Source organism: Odocoileus virginianus, chromosome 17, assembly GCF_023699985.2.
Source record: "Odocoileus virginianus isolate 20LAN1187 ecotype Illinois chromosome 17, Ovbor_1.2, whole genome shotgun sequence".
NCBI classification, from domain to species: Eukaryota; Metazoa; Chordata; class Mammalia; order Artiodactyla; family Cervidae; genus Odocoileus; species Odocoileus virginianus.
In genome coordinates this window covers 37,613,515-37,626,215 of record NC_069690.1, presented here as the reverse complement: position 1 = coordinate 37,626,215, position 12,701 = coordinate 37,613,515, and the positions used below count along the sequence as shown (strand labels likewise).

The window sequence follows — 12,701 nt, the reverse complement described above, 5'->3', positions numbered from 1 at the left end:
TATTACCTTGTCAATATGATGATTAAATTCTAGAACATATAAAGCACCTTGTGCAGGGTCCAGCACATAGCAGGCGCCCCAAAAGTGATCTGTAGATACCACTCCCACTGGTGGACCAGTGGAGCATGCTGCAAGTCAAGAAAACCTGAGGGCTGAGCTATGCCCCAAGTAGCTGTTTGTAACTGCCCAGCTGGGGGACAGAGATCTGTGGTAAAATACTCAGAGAAGCAGGAGTGAAAGAAAATCTTTTATTAAAAAAAAAAAGTGGGCTCTGAGAAGAGTTAGTCCATGCGGGCCTTCAGTGTCCTCGTGGTGATTTTGTCCTTCTCACTGCAGGGGGAGAAAGTCACAGAACATCTAAATCCATGAGACTGCAGAACAAACTACAGCAAACAGCTGTCCTAACTCTGGGGTTAACTGTTGCCCATGTTACACTAACGTCAGCTTGTTTCCCTGGCCTGTAGTGAGGAAGGGGAAAATGGAGACATTTCTGTAGGTGAAGCTGTCAGGAGCTGGGATGACTCAAGGCTGGAGTGTGAAGTACTCCGGAGCAGGGCGAGAGCTCCCCAGGCCGAGAACAAGCAATTGAGGAAGCAGGTGTGAGGTGTTTCACTCCAGTGACTAAATTCTCAGTATCAGCCCCAATCTGTTTTTCACGATAATTAAGCAGGTCATCCCGTAACAAAAGGGTCCAAATGGGACCCTTATTCTGGGACAGTTTCCAAGGAAAGCTGTCCGGAGGGTACCTCTGACTTTAGCCAGTCAGATTCCCGGTGACAGCCCCAAACAAGAGGGAAAGGGTGGCAGTTAGGAATCTGGCTAGGGGGTTGGAAGGTGTTCACAGAGCTCAGTACGCCACACAGGTGTGGCTTCCATGCTGGTGCGACCTGGGGGAGGAGAGGAGGGACCCGGGATTTATTCTGATCAATCTGCAGGAGCTCTGCACCGGTCCCTGAGATTCTGGGAACACTGTTTAGGAAGGAAAGAAATGTCTACTGTGAGCAAGAGGAGGTGACTTGGGGCCAGGGAGCCTCACTGGACAGAGGTTGGGGAAATCCAGGTAGGCTCCCAGCTGCCACCCTTAGGAAGAATGGATTATTTCTGCTATATGGTGCCTACTGCAAGAACCTTTCTTATTTCACATCTGACTCGGGGGCTGGGAAGATGGGCTATTTGTGCAGGAGGGGAGAGGCACGTGTCTGCAAAGCTCCTAGACTTCTCCCAGCGCATACTCACATGATGTGGACAATGACTCCCATGCCTGACACTGCATCCCTGTCCACAGCATTCAGCATGGCTTGTGAGATGGTTTCAAACAGGTGTTCTGGATCCTGCCAACAGAGCAGCAGCCTTTCAATCCCCAGAACCTCAGATCTTCACTTGGTCTGGCTCCTTAAATCTTTTCTTTAGGCTCAAGGTACCCAGCTCAGGCACCTCCTGTGTCTGGAGGGATAGTTTCCTGGGTGCAAGAAACCCCCTCAGCTCCTTCTCAGAAGGAAGCAGGGTTACGTAAAATAAAGTTGAGGCCCTGAACCTCCTCCGTTAATCAGCAGCGTGACTTTGAGCAGGTCAGTGTCCCTTCACAAAGCCAGTCCCTCTTCTGTGAGATGGGGAGAACAGTCCGCACCACTTTTCTGCGCCTCACCAGCTGTCTGATGATGTCTCCTCCCACATGGCTCAGAAGTGCCTGTCCAACCGTGGAACCATTTCCCGCCAAACCTCTTCCGTCCTCTACGTCCTTTATCTTGGTTGGCTTAGCTAGGAAAGTCAAGTATCCTCAGCATCTCCACCATTCTCATTTCTGTTTTAAGGAACCAAGTCCTCTAGACTCTGGTTGCCCTGCTCCCCCAATGCCACTTTCTTGCTCAGGACCTCAGCACCTCCTGCAGCTGACAACAGCCCACCGCACCAACCTGCAGGCCTCCGGTTCCTAGGGTCTCTTACTACCTTAGACACCATGTCAAAGGAAAAAAGTGCCAGTTCCTTGACATGGCATCCAAGGCATTTGCAAGTCTCATTCTGACCTCAGGCTCCGCCTTTCTCTAGCCCACATTCTGCGCACACTCTGGCAACCCCAGCAAGCTCTCTCCAGTCACTCAACTCCCCAGGCCCCTCCTGAACCTCTGACCTTTGTACAGGCTGTTCCTTCTACCAACCCTGCCCTTTCTTTCCTCCTCTTTCCAGTCAACTTCATTTTAACAGATAACTGGGTGTCTGTCTGGCTTCACTGGCTGCAATGGGCCCTTGAGGATGGACTACCTGGTTTCCCTGGAGCCTGGCAGAACTGGCACACCAGTTAACCCTCCCTGTCAGGCACTGTTCCCGTCTTTCCAGGCCATTTCCTCACACCACCACTCGTAAGACAGGTCCTACTATCATCCCTGCTTCACCGCTGAGAAAGTGGAGGCACAGAGGAGTAAAAGGACTTACCGAAGAACATAACTAATTTAGACGGTAGGTGGACCTGGGTTCCCAGCCCAGACAACCTGGCTCCACAGCCCATTCTGCTGAGCTGCCTCTAAATAATCCTACACCCTGTTAAATGTTTATTCAACAAATGGATGTGAGAACCTCATAAACCCCACATGAGCAATTATTTGTCACTGTAGCAAATATCTGACTGAGGTCTCCTCACAGAAGGTACTCTATCTAGGAGCCAAGGCTCTGGCAGATGAAGTTCCTGGACACCCTTCCAAGGCTCAACAGCTGTGGCTTTCTCTCCTACCCACACCATTCTCCCCATTCTTGTTGTTTACTTGCTAAGTCGTGTCTGACTCTTTTGCGACCCCATGGACTGTAGCCCGTCAGGCTGATCTGTCCACGGGATTTCAAAGGCAAGAATGCTGGAGTGGGTTACTATTTCCTTCTCCAGGGATTCTCCTCATTACCAGCCAGGTAAACACATTTTCCCCTGATGGTCATGGAGTGGGCACCTCAGAACTCAGCCCCGCTCCATGCCAACAACTCACCATGTTGGGCTCCCAGAGGGACTCGCACATCCCGTACATTTGTTCAGTGCAGGTACCACTGACTACAAAGTCATCGGTCACCATGGGGCAGCCAATAAGGTCTAGAGAGCAAATGAAAGGCTTAAAGGTCTTCGGGTCCAATCCAGCAATGACAGGCTCCGTGTAGTAGGGCCCAAACCTGTGGGACCAGGAGCAGAGAGAGAAAATGGCACTCAAAAACATTTCCTTTCCTGTTTAGTCTATCCAGACAAGGCCCTGGCCCAGATCCAAATCTCCTTTCCCCTCCTCTCCTGGCATCTATAAATGCTGTAAGACTTTTTCTTCTTTTCTCTGATTCTTACCTTCATATTCCCTCACCACTGACCCTCTCTTCCTCTTTCTTTCTTTGGGAATTCTGTTTTTTTTTTTACCTACTCTTCCCTATCCTCATCCAGGTCCTGTCACTATTCAGTCTTCTATTTATACACCTATACCTTTACTCCTTTCAAAAAAAGATTTTCAAGCAGTTTGTAGAAAAACACTGAAAATAAAACTGAGCCACTAAAACGTAAGCCATTTGCAATAACATGGATGGACCTAGAGATTATCATACTAAGTGAAGTAAAAAATACCATATGGTATCACTTATGTGGAACCTAAAATATGACACAAACTTATTTATGAGATAGAAACAGACTCATAGAAAACAAACTCAGAGTTACAAAAGGGCAGAGGGAGTGGAGAGGGATAAATTAAGAGCTTGGGATTAGCAGATACAAACTACTATATATGAAATAGTTAAACACGGTCCTACTCTACAGCATTATGTTCAATACCTTGTAATTATAATGGTTATTAAATATCCTGTAAAAAAAAAAAAACACGCGAAGTGAAGTGAAAGTTGCTCAGTCATGTCCGACTCTTTGCGACCCCATGGACTACACAGTCCATGGAATTCTCCAGACCAGAATACTGGAGTGGGTAGCCTTTCCCTTCTTCAGGGGATTTTCCCAACCCAGGGATCAAACCCAGGTTTCCTGCATTGCAGGTGGATTCTTTACCAGCTGAGCCACAAGGGAAGCCAAAGAATACTGGAGTGGGTAGCCTATCCCTTCTCCAGCAGATCTTTCCGACCCAGGAATCAAACCAGGGTCTCCTGCATTGCAGACGGATTCTTTACCAACTGAGCTATCAGGGAAGCCCTTGTGAAAAAACTATAATGGAAAAGAATATGCATATATACATAAAAGTAAATCACTTTGTGCTACTAGAAACCAGCAAAACACTAAATCAGTTCATTTAAAAAACGTCTTCCTATGCACTACCACCACCAAAAAAAACCCCTCCAAACAGAATTCAAGACACTCAAACTAAACACAAAGTTTTGTTCTGAGTCTCCCAGAAGGCAAAGCAAAAAAACATACTCAGTGAGGTGGGTTATTGTCATTGTCTGCCATCAGGAAATAATAGCTCATCAGAAACTTGTTCTAGACCTTGAGATCTGAGAAGAATCTATCTTAAAAGATCTTCATTTATTTATTTATTTTGAGAGGAAAATACAGTTGATTAGGCAGGAGACGCTGTTAGAACACCGGGCCAGCTCAAGGGAGAGCTGACCCCTTTTGTGGGCTAGTAGCCAATTTTTATAGTCTCAAAGACAAAGAAACTTCCTGCCGGAAGGGTGGCATTAGGTGATTGGTTAGGGTGCTATACAGTGGGTATTTTACCTAATATGGAGTCAGCGAGTTGGCTGGTTTAGGTCAAGGGGTCTCAAGGCAACAGCTGTTATGAGGATTAGTCAGTTCCAGAGATGACCTTGGTACAGGGCTCCACATCTGTGACCTTGGTTATAGGGCTCCATAATCCCCACTCTTTTTATTTATGGGTCAAATCTTTGGCCCCTTAACACCCTGCTTGTGACTATCTATCTACCCCATCTCAGGCCATGGGGACTCAGGTCACTGAGGAAAGGGGTAATGACTGCTCCGACTTCTCTAGGCTGAACAGGAATGTTATAGGGTCCTGGGTCATCATAGGGATCTTTATATAGGAAATACTTTATATATATAAATACTTTATTAGGAAATTTAACATCTCAATTAAATTTAAAAAACAAAACAAAAGAAACACCTCTCCCTGCCTGCCGCCATAAAATAGTTTAAAAAATATTTTGTTAAGCCTTTCTCAATTTGGGATTTTGATAAACATGGTTATTACACATGTCAGACAATTCATAGCTAAGACTATTAACATAAACCAAAAAACAGTAACTCTATTTTTCAATAGTAAAAAGGCAACAATGTTGCTCCACATATGGAAATGGCAAAAATGTAGTTTTAAAGCTAAAGAGTACTTTTGTAACTTTTCTATAGAGTCAAAAATTATTTCAAAATAAAAAGTTTAAAAAAATAAATAAGGAAAGAAAAAAAGAGCTCAACTCGTCTTCTTACCACCCAGTTTTGCCCAGAGATGAATGGGGAAAGTATCTACAGGCTTCTCCCTTCAATTTCATCACAACTTCTGGACTGAATTCTACAATTAGGGGCCCCTTCTTGTCTCACCATAAAGTTCCCCAATATCAAAAATTAACATACCCAATTCCTAGATTCCATGTATTCCAGAGAATCTAATGATCATGACAGAATGAACTTTGGGGTAAGGGTGGCTCCTGGCCAGGAGACTCCTGGGCACACTTTGGTAGCATTAATTTTGTTGCCTGGGAGCAAGTTTATTTGCTGTTTGCATTCCTTGCCTTCTTCTGAAGTAGCCCTTTTTCTTTCTTAATTGATTGTTAGGCCCAGAGAAAACATACCCAAAAAATAAGGATACTGCCCTACAAATAAGACATGCGTCAGCCAGGGGGAATCTCCTTCCTAGGTGTGTTCCCCAAGTCCCAGGCTACACTTCTACTCACCGTTTCTCGTACAAGAGGTTGGCCACCATGCTCATGAGCGTGTAAGGTTTGATCTGCCGGCCTTCCTTCAGCTCATACAGGTTCAGCCGGAACTTGAGGCGCTGGGCACTGTGGTAGAAGGAGAAAGTGTGTTAGTAATTGCTGAATGTCCCCTGGTGTCCATCTCATGGAGGTCAGGAGGTGCCTAAGGAGACACACAATCCCAAACCTGCCAAGAGACTCCTCCCCATCTCCCAGTGATTTTCTTACCAGAAGTCCAGCCTCATGCCCACTTTGAGGTTTTGTCCAACACTTCTACCTGTAAACATGCCACTCTGCTAACCTTTTTCCTCATACTTTTTTTGAGGTGAGAAAAGGGGAGTAAAGAAGTGGATTCCCACTCCGCCCCCACCCCCACACACACTTTTTTGAGGAAGAGTTTATACAGCACACTTTGGACAGGAGCCTGAAGGCAGACATACTGATAGCAGCTTACAGTAGAAAGAGCAATAAGAGGGTGGGATGTTTAGAGAGAACAGCATCAAAACATGTATATTATCTAGGGTGAAACAGATCACCAGCCCAGGCTGGATGCATGAGACAAGAGCTCGGGCCTGGTGCACTGGGAAGACCCAGAGGATTTGGGTGGAGAGGGAGGTGGGAGGAGGGATAGGGAGGGGGAATACATGTAAATCCAAGGCTGATTCATGTCAATGTATGACAAAAACCACTACAATATTGTAAAGTAATTGGCCTCCAACTAATAAAAATAAATGAAAAAAAAAATAAAAGAAAGAGCAATAAACTGAGAGAGTTGACTTGGGCTAAGTCTTCCTCTTACAGCTTAATTTTTCCATTCCTAAGATGGGGACAAAATAAGTCATTTGGCAGTGAGATAATGTATGAGTGTTAGTAAACAGCAGCAGCTGCACTAAGGGACTGAAAGACACCTAAGAAAATAGGCCACGCCTCCTCCAGGGCAGTCTGAGCCCAGGGGTAGGTCCTGCAGGGAGCAGGCCAGTGACAAGACTGCTGCAAGCGTAGCACTGAGTCACAGGACACCAGAGGAGACACAACCCTGAGCTTTCATCATACAGTGAGGAAAATGAGGCCCAGCAAAATTAGCAATGACTGCCCACAAACATGCAAACTTGGTGAGAGAAGCCTCCTGAAGAAAAGAAAATAGTGTGAGGGGAACAGCTGTGATTGGAGACAGGAAGACTAATGGGAGCCTTCACAGTGACAGGAACACTAAGCCATCATTCTCTGATTCCACCAGCACTGGGATAAAAGGGTTGGTTGGTTCAGATCTCAGGAAGAATATTCACGTTATACACATTCTTGAGACTTTAAGAAGGTTTGAAGGAAATGAGAGGAAAAAATTCCTGACAAGCTCACATCCACATGTTTTTGTTGTTCAGTCACTAAGTTGTGTCCAACTCTTTGCGACCTCATGGACTGCAGCACGCCAGGCTTCCCCGTCCTTCACTATCCCCTGGAGTTTGCTCAAATTCATGCCCATAGAGTCAGTGACGCTACCTAACCATCTCATCCTTGGTTGTTCCCTTCTCCTCCTGCTCTCAATCTTTCCCAGCATCAGAGTCTTTTCTAATGAGTCAGCCCTTCGCATCAGGTGGCCAAAGTATTGGAGTTTCAGCTTTAGTATCAGTCCTTCTAATGAATATTCAAGGTTGATTTCCTTTAGGATCAACTGGTTTGATCTCCTTGAAGTCCAAGGAACTCTAAAGAGTCTTCTCTAGCACCACAGTTCAAAAATATCACATCAGGAACTATCAATCTTCTAAGAACTATGTCCAAGAAGTGCTGCTTCTTAGGTTACCTGTAACCACACCTCCCCTCTTGAAACTTTGACCCTTACTCTTTTCCTCTTGTCTCTCTTCTTACCCCACTACTGAATATACAGTTCAGCTCTTGAGTTGTCACTTATTTTTTTCCCTCTATACATTTTGTCTCTCTGTAATCTGTTCCCATAGATTAAACAGATCACCAATGCCTATCCAGCCCTGAGATATAATCTCAAGACCTCAACTGCTCACAGAATGTTTCTACTTGGCTCACCTTTTCACTTCAAAATTGGTATCAAAATCAAAGTCATTCCCTTTCCCCTAAAACTAGTCTTCTCAATTTCAGTCAACATGCTCAAAACAAAAATCATCTTTGAAACATTGCTGAACTGCCTACATGTCAAGTACCAAACTAGACACTTAACAGATAAAAAAGACATGAATCCCAACCTCAATATCCAAGTAGCCACTGAGGTAAGTCAGCAACAACTCTCAGAAATGCCTTCTTTTCCTTTCCCACCACACCACCCCATTATGACCACAACCATCACACCTCACAGAATCACTTATTTCATCTCCCCAATTCTCCCTTCTCTCACAAAATCACTGTCAACTAAGTAGCTACTCTAGCAGTTAATATGCACCAGCTCATTATGGATTAGTTATCTTTCTAAATGCCTGCCTTGTCTCCCAACTAGACCACTTGTAGTTCTTTAGGGACTGAGCATGAGCTTTGGCCTCAGAAATTGGGATCCTGGGAGTCAAGCTTACAACTTGAGCAGTAAGACTCTCTGATACCTTGTTTCCTCATCTGCAAAATGGGAGAGTAACACGGTGATGCATGCCCTTAAGAGGATTAAAGTCCATGAAGATAAGGTGCTTTCCACAGTATCTGGCTCAGAGTAAATGCTAAGCTGGTTAGGATCCACTCTATCGTTTACAGTGTTCGACAAAGTCTCAGAATCACTGGTGTTGTTCCGTAGAAGACTGACAGGCCACTCATCCCACTAGGCAAGGCTAGTTCAAAAAGCGTGGGTGTGCGTGGTAACCCCCGACACTTACACTGTCTGGACGTCGGTGGCAAGACCCGCCAGGCCGATGTACAGTCGGTCGCCCATGGGAAAGATCTTCTGGAAGTCCGTGGTCACCATCTGGGCCTGGATTCCGAAGCGCCTGTCAGCAGCGATGGCCACACAGTTCTTCCCCTTCATGGCCATGACGGCCCCTCCGTTATAGGACATAATAGACTGAAGCAAACAGAGCGGAGAGGCTCAGCGCGAGGGGCAAACGAGGCCATAGCACCCGGCGCAGCCCCTGATTCGCAGGCTCCTGTAGGCACCGTCCTCCACTCTGGAGGCGCCTGGATACCCTGAACTCCAGCTCTGAGATTAGCGCTGTGAGGTTGCGAGGAGCCCCATTCCCTGCCGCGGTCCTCACCAAGGTTCGCTCCCCCTTCAAACTGAAGTGACTTCCTTCAATCGACCACCAGGCCTCTCGACCTCCCAAACTTCCCATGACCTCCCCTCCCCATTCCTCTATCCCTACCCCATGTCCCTTTTCTTTGCCTCCTGTCTCACCATGATTGCGGTGTGTTAGGACCTCCAATCGCCACAATTCCAGCAAACCTGCTAAGGGCCTCACTACGCAACCACCCTCGCTGCTTTCTCTCTATTGGCTGAGAGGCCGACCCTTCCGGAACACTTTGATTTTCTATTGGCTGTGCATCTTTGTCAGTCATCAGTACAGGAGTTTGGTTGAGAAGCCAAAACCTAGGTAAGGAAAGCGCAAAGTGAAAAGTCACCGTGAGTGCGGAAGAGCTCGGCGTCGCGGTGCAAGCTGGGATAGTGGTGGACCCAGTCTCTGGAATCCAGAGACGCCGGCCGGAACCTCCGTCCACGTGGGCTGGTGAAACCCGAAATAAAGGGCTTTGGCTCCAGTGAAGGGCCACTGGGTTGGTTAAGGGCACGCTGTGCGGTCAGGGATACTACTCATGAAGCTCGTTTCATTTATTCATTCCAGAAATCCTTACATCTGTTGTATGCCAGGCACCATGCTAGGCTCTGGACACGCACTGGACTAGAACAGTGTCCGGTATTTGGGAGGCGCCCGTAAAGTGTTTTTTTACCGTTAAGAGGGAGAGGGGCGCTGGGAGGGCGTCGCAGATATTCTGCGGCTGCAGGGGTTGGGCTGCAAAGGGGGCATTTGGAAGCTGCAGGTCGACTTCACGTAGACTCAGTATCACATCACCCTAAAGAAGAACGTTCCGGACTTCCCCAAGTCTAAGATCCAGAGGAAGCAGGCGACAATTTCGCCAGCCCCAGCCACACCCGAGTCAATGCAGGGGAGGCTTGCACGTCCCGCCTGCTCCCATCCGTTGATCGAGACCCTTCCCTTTCTCTCTTGGGTCTGACTTCTTTCGTCCCGCTATGGAATTTGTTCTGAGTCTTCCGCTGTCGCAGGCTCACTCCCATTGACTCGGCTCACCGCCACCGTAGTCGTTATCACAGTCTCTGTGGCGCAATCGGTTAGCGCGTTCGGCTGTTAACCGAAAGGTTGGTGGTTCGAGCCCACCCAGGGACGTTCCTTTTTTCCCACCATAAAAAAGGAAAATCTAAAGGCATTATTCACTCAACCGCTGTAAAGCCAAATTTTGCATTGAAATAGAGACAACGCTTTTTCTATAGGTAATCAGAGGGTCATTGTGATTGAAACTTCTTTGTTGTTCAGTGAATGACAGGATTTCTCCAGCACTTCCCTCCGCCACCTACCTCCAACCCCGCCCCCAAATTGGATTGCCGGAAAAGCAAAGACAGGTTTTTGTCTCACCGTGCAATACGTTTCAGGTTGCATTTTCCATAAGATTAAGAATGAATTTGCAAAAAAAAAAAAGAATGAATTTGCAGTGGAGATCGGTCAGTTTTCCACTGTCTGTCTCTATTGATGTTACAATCTCGAAATGTTACATTTGGAAAGGAAGAAAATAGCGCGAGAGACAAAGGCAGTGACAAATTGAGGGATGAAGAGAAAGGTGAGAAAAGGAGAACACAGCTGTGATATACGGAGAGAAAGACATGACAAACAGGCGTAGTGGAAGGAAGACCTGGAGAAAATGGAAAAGAGACTCTTAGTATGGGAAGCATGAGAAAAAGGAATTGGACAACAACAAAACAGGTTCTTTTTCTAGAAATAAAGAGATGTGGGGAAGAAGATGGGGAAATAGAAGCAGAATCTAAGGACATTGTTTTGGGGAGAGAGGAGTCAAAGAGCACAGAGGTAAAGGTAGTCATAAAAAGTCTAGAGGAGCTGCTCTCTCCTAACATTGTCATCCTCTTCCAGGAGATCTTATCACCACAGTATCTCTTAGTATATGTGCTGGAAATAATTACCTAGACTCCCGAGTTCCTGCCCTCTGGAAGCTTTTGGTCTATGACAGACAGCGACTCTTCTAATGAAGTCTGTCAGCTAGGTGACCTCCTGAGATACTACAGCTAACACAATCGAGGAGAAGCTCTGGCACCTCCTGTCTGCCAGAGATGCATCCCTGGGCTGGGAGTGGCAGACTTGGCTTGCTTTTAGGAGACGCTCTCTCAAGCAGTGCCCTTCCACATTTGATCTCTCCTCCAAGGATGGGCTCAGAGGAGGCCTCTTCTGAATGCCTTCTTCAGTGCTCATCCACCCTGACAGGGGGAGGGAAGGAATGGGAGTGGTAGGTGGTAGCAGCAAACCCGAGGGATACAGTGCCCATAGAAGCTAACGGGACAGGCTATGTAACCCTCCAGCTTGCCCCCACTGGTCTGAGTGCCCTGTGGGCATAAGCCCGGCTCGTCAGCTTTACATCCCCTGTGTTTAGTGCAATATTTGACAGTGGCATGTGACAGATGCTTCTTGGTTGGGAAACCAGAGAACTTCAGAATTGAGAAGGGTTTGGTCAGAAGGTTCCCCCGATAAGCCAGAGAGGCCAGGGGTGTGGGGACTGGAAAGTGACTGAAATGATTAAGATGAAGTTGCAGTAGTAGTGGGGGCTTCAGCATGCGCCCCTGCTTTGTGGTTGATCTGTGACTGATGCTTCAATAACTATCTGAAGAACCAGTGAAGGGATTCCCAGGAAGCACAGTGGCACCCTCTGGCAGCACTCCAGGATTGAAGGACCGAAGTGGGGACTCAGAGGGACGTCAGCCTACTTCCCCTTAGCTGATAGCCTCCCACTCTCATCCAGGCAGCCCCTGAGTGCCCCCTGTGGATCATGGATGAGACCCAGACCTTCCCGAAGCCCCTACAGGTTTCTCTCGCGGGGATCTTCTAGCTTGAAAGGAGTCGCAAATCAGGAGTCCCAGCTGCTCTCCCCTTCGGCAGGGTGACTGGGGGACCGAAGAGGATTCCCGAGTCTTCCGGGGCAGAATCCAGGATGCCCGCAACACACCTGCCCGAGGGATAGTGGGCGTGCCCACGCCAAGAGCCCCTTTTCAGTGAAGGGCGGGAACTCTCGGTCTCCCTGCACGAGGAGGGAGAGCACAGCAGGTGATCGAGTCCTTCCCTGGCCCTGCTCCCAAGGGTTCTCAGACCACCCCCCTGGGCGGAAATCTCTCCAGCCTTTCCTCTTCCCCCGGCCCCCGCCCCCACTCGGTGGGTGTGGGGCAAAGGCTAAAGCTGGGGTCACTTGGAGGCCAGTGTCCACAGGTCTCCTGGGCACTAGCCAAAGGGTGGAAGCATTCAGTCCGGGGGCCTCAGCTTCCGATCTGCCAGGACTGCCAAAGAGGAGGGAAGGAGGAAGAGGCAGGCGGATCCGATCCTTGATGAAGATTTCGTTTCCTAATTTCCTAACTTGAGCCACCCACCGCCAGTGCGCTTAATGGCGCTTCTGGCCGAGCAACTGAGCTCTTTGGAGCGACTGACACAATGACCATCCCTAATAAATCCTGAATAACGAATACGCAAATCGACCGTCCTAATGAGGCGGGCCCACCGTAGTCTCCATAATGTAATATCGATCGGCTTCCCCGGCTCCGGCCTCAGCGGCTGCTCCCAGCTCTTCCAAGCTCCCTGCTAGTTCTCTCC

General features: G+C 47.8%; 1 protein-coding gene and 1 non-coding gene across 2 annotated transcripts; one reads left to right on the top strand and one right to left on the bottom strand.

Annotated features, from left to right (window-relative positions):
• Nucleotides 1-234: 234 nt before the first annotated feature.
• Nucleotides 235-9,332, bottom strand: PSMB3 (proteasome 20S subunit beta 3). Its single transcript, XM_020879546.2, has 6 exons — nt 9,224-9,332; nt 8,709-8,893; nt 5,863-5,970; nt 2,970-3,147; nt 1,237-1,331; nt 235-330 (listed from the first exon to the last, which is right to left on the bottom strand). The coding sequence occupies exons 1-6, from the start codon at nt 9,224-9,226 to the stop codon at nt 282-284; spliced, it is 618 nt and encodes a 205-aa protein (XP_020735205.1). The 5' UTR covers nt 9,227-9,332; the 3' UTR covers nt 235-281.
• An 820-nt stretch (nt 9,333-10,152) lies between these two features.
• Nucleotides 10,153-10,226, top strand: TRNAN-GUU (transfer RNA asparagine (anticodon GUU)). Its single transcript has one exon. It is a non-coding gene; the product is annotated as a tRNA-Asn (tRNA).
• The last annotated feature ends 2,475 nt before the right edge of the window (nt 10,227-12,701 follow it).